This window comes from Camponotus floridanus, unplaced genomic scaffold, assembly GCF_003227725.1.
Source record: "Camponotus floridanus strain SB8 unplaced genomic scaffold, Cflo_v7.5 scaffold518, whole genome shotgun sequence".
Classification (NCBI taxonomy): domain Eukaryota; kingdom Metazoa; phylum Arthropoda; class Insecta; order Hymenoptera; family Formicidae; genus Camponotus; species Camponotus floridanus.
This window is the reverse complement of record NW_020229679.1, coordinates 17248-27485: the sequence shown is the minus strand read 5'-3', so window position 1 is coordinate 27485 and position 10238 is coordinate 17248. Positions and strand designations below refer to the sequence as shown.

The following is a 10238-nucleotide window of genomic DNA, read 5'->3' as shown; positions in this document are numbered from 1 at the left end:
CAAGAGGACTGACTGGACATTCCATGAATACTGAAGGTATATCAGTATATAACCTTCTCGATGAAAACTCTCTAAATAAAATCGTGGAGAGTACCGCCACAAGAATCTGGCAAGGATTCATTAATTTCGGCTCAGCTACTGCCGGAATCGTGGGAATATTCATGATCATCCGATTAATTAAATTAGCCATTGATACAATCATCCATGGCTATGCTCTGCACACCGTATATGGATGCAGTTTTCATCTACTTGGAGCAATATGGAGCTCGCTTGCAAATCTACTACTACACCTGGCACGAGATTCTCGAAGACAGGAAAAAGAAAGTAATTCTGAAAGACCACCTCTCAACAGGGAGCCTCCAACCCGATCAGCAACCATTGAATCCGCACCGCCAGAAATGGACATCCTTCAACCTACTCCCGCACCTAGGATGACCAGACCTTACACAGAGAGAAACACCGAAAACGTAAATACGCCTGTTACTTATTCTCATCTAAGGGAACACATCAATAATCTAGAACAACACGTCTAACCTCTATAGACAAAATCCTCCGAAAACAATCGGATTTTGTTCTTTTAAGGGGGGAGGTGTTACGTCCCGCAACAAAAATATTATAAGCATAAATTTTTTCTTTACTTTTCTATTTCTTTCCTTATTTCAATAATCAAATATTATTCAACTCATATTTTATTCAATATATACATATTAAACCATGATTAATTCTTTCGTTATTATATATATTCAACAAATAAAATCGTATACTAGTAGAACTAACCGCATAGCCAGACACATAATAGAAGTAGATCATATATATACACAAACTAAAGGAACAACAAAATGAACCTGACCATTGTTGTCAAAATTTATAAATATCAAGGAAATACATAATGGAATTAAAAATCGATGCATACCAATATATTGATTTATTTATTTAGAATAATTATAAAATAACTCCCGATGACAGTAAATCATTTTGTTGAGCCAAATAAATAAAAGAGAAAATACTTATGCTTACTTATATATCATCGCTTTCTATAGAAGTACTATAGTATAGACTGACGCATATATAGTCTCCTTCCAACGTACATGCAAAGCTCCATCTGAAAAGAATGAATTATTCAATCTGTATATACTGACAAGGTAATTATAATTTTAATAACTCTGCAAAAGCATCGTTTAAGCCGATTAAAGAACGATTATTACATTGACAATTTCAAATATAAAATTAGCTTGAAATACAAAATCCTACAAGATGAATATAAAGCGCGAATATAAAATTCATAAATGATTTTCATAAAAGTACCTACGCAAGTTTCAATATAGAATATGCATGATCGAATTGTCTGAAAGGGAATACTTACGAAAGAATAGAGTAAAGGCACTACATAATAATAACGCCAAGGCCTATACTCGCAGTCGTGGTCGTCTAATTGTCTGAAAATAAATTTAATAAAAGAATAATAAATGATCTTAAATAAAACTAATAATTAATATTAATAAATTCATAACGAAATTATATGCTAAACGACTTGTATGATATTTCAAAATTATTAAAGTCAATAAGAAATGAATATAAGAATAAATGAATAAATTTTATACTTAACTCTTTGTCTCATGCAAAAATTATAAGAGCCTTATAATGCTCGACCAAGGTCAGCCTCGCATGATTCGTTATCTCCCCTTCATCCGGTGTGCATAGCGTCATGCGTAGCTGCATCATCCAGCTTAGTATACGGCCTAGAGAATAAGAGTTATAAATGAGGAGAATGAATATAAGAATATAACTTTAGAAGAGACAGTATTAAACCAGCCAACGAATGGTAATAAATTAATAAGAGACATGCAACTAATTAATAAAAATTAAAGGAGAGAACATGTGCATATAAGAACAATTATTCTCAGGTATTAAAATTATTTTAATCCATTTTCAGGACAAAGCCTATGTAGAAAAGACAATCAATATGCATATAACTGCTCATGGTACATTAAAAATTTATAACGAGAATAAAATAGCATGCAAGAATTATAATGCGTTAAGACAGAGCGGACGCGCGATTTATCTCCCCTAATGTTTTTCGCGCCGGCCGACTTATCTCCCCCTCGGCATGCGAGTCTTATACGAAGAAGACTTCGAAGTGAAAAGTCTTTCAAGCGTGAAATAAAATTAATCCAACATACTGTGCGTTACATATATAACCTTTTGTAACACATATACATATGCAAATTTAAAAATTACAATGATACAATTTGAACATAGAGCAAAAATGAAGATACAATAAAATAAAATATTATAATAATTTCATATACTTACTGACAGTAAAAGAAATGATTTAAACATTATAAAAAATAACGCATATATACATATATATATGTGAATATTCAACGTCATAGCATTATATGCGAATAAATTATTCAAGCTTATAAGAGCGTCGCAAATAAGTTGAAGCGCAACTTATCTCCCCTTCATGTTTGTTATCTCCCCTATTGTCTCGAGCCCAAGTATTAAGACCAAGAGGACTTAAGAATAATAGCCCAAGAGTATAATAGCATGCATATGATTTGTTCTCAATCTCAATAAGAATATTACTAAGTCTTTAATACTTATTAATATTGCTAATTAATAATATAAAATATTTTAAAGCTCTTAAACGTATGAACATATACACATATATACATACGCGAAATAAATTTTGAAGTCAAAGGACTTAAAAGACTATTGAAAGAATATTGCATGCAATTATTAAAAGAATAAAAGAACAAAGCATATTAAGAAAGTTTTTACCAAGTGACTTCATTATCTCCCCTTCGTTCAGTGCAACTGCACTAAGAGCTTATCTCCCCTTCATCCGGTCGCCGTATTCTTCGTCCGCTGCAACAGATTAAAATAATATTATAATTCCGAGCGTTCAATATTAACTATTATTTCATTATAAAATATTGTCTTCACGAAAATTATTATTGTTAACAACTGTCAATTTACTAAATTTTATACCACCACATTTATATATATACGAATATTATTTTCTAACATTAACAATGTAATTATAATAATTTAACATACCAGAATTTATCATTAATAATATTAATTAAATTTTATATTGTTATTTAGCTAATGACAAAACTTCACTTCTAAATAGAACGTCGTACAAGAACCATTCATGTCTCATTCAATAGAGGGAAATTTACTGAATCAAAAGACATATATGAATGCATTACAAAAATTCTGGTTGCTAATAAATTATTATAAAACTTACCTTTATAAAAGAACAATGTATTCGATGCACAATGTATAATAGACGGCTTCGTCGTTCCCCCCTCTGTACTGCGCGCCTACTACGTCACAACGCGCTTGAGGAAGAGAGACAGCAATAACGGTCGAGCCGCCTACGCCGCCTTCTTCTACCATCGCCAACGCCTGGAAAGGAGTAGGGATCCGAGAATACCTTAGGAGCGAGAGCCTCAGTCTCCGCGCAGTTGATCGAAAAATCTGAAAGGAGAAACACCTAGAAGACTTACCAGCAGTACCGCTATAATAAAACTTTGTCACGTTGAGACTTACGACACCGAGAGTGTATAACCAACCAGTCTATTAATAAAGTATTATTAAATAATACTCCGGGTCTTCTGCCGATTCTCTCATCAACCCTGACACCTCCCTAGGAGACTTGCTGAGTGCCTTCGATCTTGGGAAGGAACATCGTCATTACGAGTTGAAGAATCCATCCTCTGGTAAGTACCATTACAAATCATAAATTAATTAACTAACTATATTTCAACTACGCATGTCAACTCAACTTATATACTTACTACTTTACTATTTTTCCTTGAACCTTGACTTTCCATACAGACATCTAGTTTCCTTTCAAGTTGAATATTATTTTAATTTCAACCGGTCCTCAGTATTCAATACTTAGAGCGTAGCGCCGTTCTGGTCAGTCACTTGATGTGCATTGGGTAGCATACTACTCCTCTGCCGCTTTCATAAAGGGATTCTCTTGAAGAATTTCTTTATGGATTCTGAGCCGCTGTGACGGGACGTCTTGCACATCGATACTTGACCTCGAATGAAAGACTGGCTCTTAGAGGATCTGTCGAAACGATAGATTTTATGCACTGGCTTATAACTTTGAAAATACGAATAATTTATACTCACAGAATATAAGTCAGCCGCTTTGATTTATGTCATTGATTGACATTGTCTGTATTCCCATATCTTTTCCCTTTGACAATCTTAGATTCAACCTAGAATTTTGAAATACAAATTAATAAATTAAAGTCGCTATTACTACACAGTGAACCATAGCAATATTACATCATGCTGCTCTGATCCAAGCATGAACATTAAATCTGTCAACCACTTCCTCTCTACGCATTCTCTATAAAAAATATTTTAACAAGGTAACATACTAACACGTTTGTTTCAATTATCCCCTTCACAGGACCCCTCATCTTATATATATATAAACATACGATTTTATATAAAGGAATAAACTAATCATCGTAAGTAGATTCTTTCCTTTCATAAATCATAAATTCACATAAAAGAGTTTATTAACAATCGATGAAATTAATTATAGATGGTTAATGCTAGACGAGTAGATCGAATCTTGAACCGTGAATTCTCCATCAGAGAAGGTCGCGTTAGACGACGAGCAATTATAAGGAGCAGAATAACGGGAACTCCTGTCGCTCGACGATTATTCATTGATCGTGACGAAATCCCGGTTAACATTTTAACATCTTACAATAATCAGGAAGAAATTCCTTTTGATCTCTCGTTCGCCCCTCTAACCATCGAACCGAGCCCTGAGCCTGCCCAAGAAGAAGCTCAAGAAAATAACCCCGAAGGAGTTATTATAGAAGAAGAGGAGGACACTGAATCCTTAGACGGACATTCAAGTGACATTTCCTTGGAGGAAGCAGATTGCAGGATACCGCTAGCATTGCTCCGAGGCTGGGAACGAAATGCTGAAATAAGGCCTCTGATTGACGTCGGCGTCCAAGTGCCATCCCCATATTCTCCCCCGGCGTCGCCCTTGCCATACTCTCCCCCGAGCTCCCCCCTATGGTCTAACTACTCGCCCCCCAGTTACTCCCCTGTACCCCTGGAGGACCTTGAGGACTGCTGGAACGAATTCGAAAGAGATACACTAAATCGAACACCAGAGCCCCTCTTTTCTGACCCCGAGGAAGACGACGGAGATTTTAATAACAGAATCAATGCTCTCCTAGATCATATCTAAAGCGATTATGAAATAATATAATGGTCGCAATAAACCACATCTAAACATCATTCTCTCTTTATACAATAAAGGAAACAGTATACACATATATTAACCTGTAACATACACATTCATAAAGAAATATATATATATTTATCACATTGTATCGCTATCATGAATTGGAAGAAATAAAAGAAATCTGGTCAGGACTGAATAACCTAGAGTATTTTACTGTCGATATAAGACTCTCCTACCCAGAAGGTTACCTTAGACTCTATCTCTCGGCGTCCCAGGGTAAAGCCGGCTTAGCAGGTTGCCCTAGAAAATAAATTGAGAGATAAACCTCTGATCAAGAGAAGTAAAAATTTAGTTAGTCTAAATTAACACTCGAGACGTAACAAGGGATATTCGTAAACAATGCAGTGACGTTAAGAGAAATCATTACTTCGTCATCCCTGATAGTCTTGTCTTTCAAAAGATTAGCAAACGTCCAGCCATCCTTGATATGCGATTTAGGTTGCAAGATCGAAATCTTTAATATATCGTGAATGTATTGCGCGACGTTATATAACGGACTACCTATGGATGACACAATGATACGCAGTGGGTAATCCGACTTATGTATTTTCGGTAAACCGTAACAACGTGGTAAATTGCCATTAGTTGAGTTCAATTTTTTGTAAGTGGATTCATTGATTAACTCATTACTGCGCCAAGATTTAACAAGAGTATTAATTTTATTTGTTAATTTTCTGATCGGGTCTGTTCATTTTTTTATAGGTGGATTGGTCGTTCAAAAGTGCCTCCATTTTCTCCACGTAATCAGTTTTATTCATGACAACTGTGACCTGACCCTTATCAGCCCTGGTGACAAACAAATCGTCATTTTATTACGTAGGAATTGTTTACAGAGAGAGAGACTGTCTAGAACATATTTGTCTATAAAGTTGACATGTCTCTTCGCGCGAAGGAATCTATGGTTTCTTATTCTCACGATAGAACTGTTAATTTAATTACTGTATGTATATATCACTTGTTGCTCAAATCTTACTCGAACATCTATGTAATTTAGTATCATTAATTTTTTCTTGTTTGTTGTATTATTGGAAATAATTTTTCTTTTTGTAGTTCACTCGAAAAGGACCAAAACCTATGGTCGAAACGTCGTGATTGTGATTTTTTAACTCAATAAATATTGCCAGTGCTGATCGATTTCAACTACTTCTTTTATTTATTTACTGGTGATCTTTAAGATATTTAAATTTATTTACGCTCCTGGATCTAATCATGGAGTCTTTGCAATCTGATATGTTTTTTCAAATGATTACTAATCGGTTTGGCAAAAGTTACACTACCTTATTGAAGTCATGGATTAACACTAAAAGGAAAATCTGCACGGCCAAACAACAACTCATTTTCTTACTTCGATGCAGGAGATACGATCTAATTCCGTCACACATCAATAATTTAAAAACTAATATCACGTTTCATAGTAGGAGTGTTAATCGCACTTTTGAAAAAACCACGATGAAATACCGTGGTATATTGTTGAATCTTGAAATCAAGGATCTTAATTTTAATCTAAATTATTTGCGCGCTAATATTGAAAGGATTGAACGACGGCTTACCGAACGTCTACCATGTGATTTGTTAAAAAAGTTTTTTGATCTTAATGAACGTAAGTTTTTAAAAATCAACAGTAAAATAAAATCTAAGTTAATTAAAAAATTTAAGAATTTGACTGTTAGGTATGACACCGCTTTGAATCCTTTTAACAATATTGACAAAACTGGATGGTTGATTAACATTAGTAACAAGAATATCCCTGATCGGGTTTTTGAGCTTCTGAGTCTTGGTGACAATTTCGGATTACCGTTACTTCAGTCTCACGCGAAAGACCGTATCAACGTTGTTCTCGAGACCTTGAAGAACTTTGAGATCAATTATAACCGTATCCCTGACACTGCTAACGCAAAGATCAGAAATTCTGTCGCTAATTCCCTCCATAGATTCCTTCGCGCGAAGAGACATGTCAACTTTATAGACAAATATGTTCTAGACAGTCTCTCTCTCTGTAAACAATTCCTACGTAATAAAATGACGATTTGTTTGTCACCAGGGCTGATAAGGGTCAGGTCACAGTTGTCATGAATAAAACTGATTACGTGGAGAAAATGGAGGCACTTTTGAACGACCAATCCACCTATAAAAAAGTGAACAGACCCGATCAGAAAATTAACAAATAAAATTAATACTCTTGTTAAATCTTGGCGCAGTAATGAGTTAACACAGCAATGAATCCACTTACAAAAAATTGAACTCAACTAATGGCAATTTACCACGTTGTTACGGTTTACCGAAAATACATAAGTCGGATTACCCACTGCGTATCATTGTGTCATCCATAGGTAGTCCGTTATATAACGTCGCGCAATACATTCACGATATATTAAAGATTTCGATCTTGCAACCTAAATCGCATATCAAGGATGGCTGGACGTTTGCTAATCTTTTGAAAGACAAGACTATCAGGGATGACGAAGTAATGATTTCTCTTAACGTCACTGCATTGTTTACGAATATCCCTAAAGATTTGATTGTAACTGCTGTCACTAAACGTTGGAGTCACATTGCTCCTAACACGAAATTGTATTTAGCCCAGTTTTTACACGCGATTGAAACGGTTCTGGACTCCACCAGTTTTTCTTTTAATGGAAATTTTTACGAGCAGATTTTTGGTAGTCCTATGGGTTCCCCCCTGTCACCTATCCTGGCAGATATCGTGATGGATGATTTAGAAATGCATTGTTTGAGTCTGCTGAGTTTCGATGTTCCGATCTATTATAGATACGTGGATGACATTTTCACTATTGTTTCACGATCAAAGATTGAAGAGATTAAATCGATTAATAATTATCATCGACGCCTAACATTTACACATGAAACCGAGGTTGACTCTTCTATCAGTTTCTTGAACACGATGGTTATCCGATCTAATGGTCGTCTTCTGACTGATTGGTACAGGAAACCCACCTGCTCCAACAGATATATTAATTTTCACTCCAAACATCCGTTGAAATACAAATTGAATACCATTTACAATCTGGTTGACCACGCTATTTTGTTAGCGGACACTCGGTTTCATGCTAAGAATATCGAGGCTGTTAGGCGGACTCTTTCGAACAATTGCTTTCCGAATCAAATCATCAACCGTCATGTGCAAAAACGATTGTATTTTTTGAAACATCGCGATAAAACTAATACTGACAATGAATCTGACAATGCGGCTACGCCTTCGTACATTTCCTTGCCGTTTGTTGACGGCTGGAGTGACGATGTTGATCGCTTTTTTAAAAAAATAGGCTTTAAAGTCGTCTATAATGTGCCTAAAAAACTCAACTCATTAATTAAACGTGGTAAAGATAGGTTGCCTATTAATAACAGAACGGAAGTCGTTTACAAACTAGATTGCAAAAATTGTAACGTATCATATATCGGCCAAACAAAAAGACATGTAAGCACTCGTGTAAAAGAACATCGCAACAACATTAAAGTGCACGAAAGTAATTTTTCCGTTATTAGCAAGCATAGAGTGGAATTTAACCATGACTTCGATTGGTCATCACCGACTATTTTACACAATGAGAAACACGTGAGAAAGAGAGAAATTGCCGAAATGTTTTATATAAAAAAGTTTGATAACACGATTAACTTACAAAAGGACACTGAAAATTTAAACAATATTTATGATAGAATAATAAAGGTTGTCTAGTCTTTCTCTGTGTGTTGATGGAGACAGTGACATGATAATTTTGACGAAGTGATTTCTTATTCTCACGATAGAACTGTTAATTTAATTACTGTATGTATATATAACTTGTTGCTCAAATCTTACTCGAACATCTATGTAATTTAGTATCATTAATTTTTTCTTGTTTGTTGTATTATTGGAAATAATTTTTCTTTTTGTAGTTCACTCGAAAAGGACCAAAACCTATGGTCGAAACGTCGTGATTGTGATTTTTTAACTCAATAAATATTGCCAGTGCTGATCGATTTCAACTACTTCTTTTATTTATTTACTGGCGATCTTTAAGATATTTAAAATTAATCATTTTTACTTTAAAAATGTAATTATCTTAAATATTTTTTTGTTTCAATAAATTTAAATTTTGTAAAATTATAATTAAATAAAATTTATAAATTATTAAATTATTTATAAAAAATTCAAATTTCATGAATATATATATATATATATACAGTGATGGGAAAAAGTTCCGGAACGGCTGGATAATTTGAAAAATACGCATCACAGAGGAAAATGACCTAGACAAAAATTGTAGGATTTTTCCCGGGCAATCCGACGGTGACCTTAGATTTGACCTTGGATAGTCATTTGAAGGTCACATAAAGATTACCTTCAATTTCTTAAATGGAACTCCCTATTTTTCATTGCATATTCTTGTAGCTTATCTCGAGAGCTTTCCAAAACACTATAATTAAGTACCTTTTTATTAAGTATTTTTTGAGTTATAAGGCTTGAAATAAATTCTTAATTTTACATAAACCATAAAATATCTAGTAAACCATTCATTTTTCGATTATCTTACCTTCATACTTTTATGTACAAAATAATGAGAGGAATCAATTGGTGTAAAGAAAACATACAGTTGTTTTTAAGAAAAAATATGGAATTGTTAATTGCGAATTACATATTTTTTCTTAGAAACAACTATGTGTTTTCTTTACACCAATTGATTGTAACGGTTTGCCGAATTCAGCGAAAATTACCACATCATTGAGGATCAACTACTGCGCGGATTATCGGAGATATTGCGGGGGGACGCCCTTTTGTGATACCGAAATCACCGGACCAGCTGGGCCTCTTGGCAGGGATTCGAGGCGGCGTTTCGGTTACAGTTTCTGCCCCATCGGTACGACGCCTCCCTCCGCCGCGAAATCGAAAATCGTCACCAGAAGGCCAACGAGACATTCGCGCAATACTCGACGGTGA

At 34.6% G+C, this 10238-nt stretch overlaps 1 protein-coding gene across 1 annotated transcript; it reads left to right on the top strand.

Moving 5' to 3' along the window:
- Positions 1-5817: 5817 nt before the first annotated feature.
- LOC112639226 lies at positions 5818-10238 on the top strand. Its single transcript, XM_025412515.1, has 4 exons — positions 5818-5831; positions 6973-7175; positions 7633-8787; positions 10006-10238. The coding sequence occupies exons 1-4, from the start codon at positions 5818-5820 to the stop codon at positions 10236-10238; spliced, it is 1605 nt and encodes a 534-aa protein (XP_025268300.1).

What these genes read in the sequence shown, in the direction of transcription:
- LOC112639226 (XM_025412515.1), top strand. An exon ending in CTTTGAGATCAATTATAACC is followed by an intron (nt 7,176 to 7,632) that starts GTATCCCTGACA and finishes TGTCATCCATAG; the next exon opens with GTAGTCCGTTATATAACGTC. An exon ending in CAACATTAAAGTGCACGAAA is followed by an intron (nt 8,788 to 10,005) that starts GTAATTTTTCCG and finishes TGCCGAATTCAG; the next exon opens with CGAAAATTACCACATCATTG.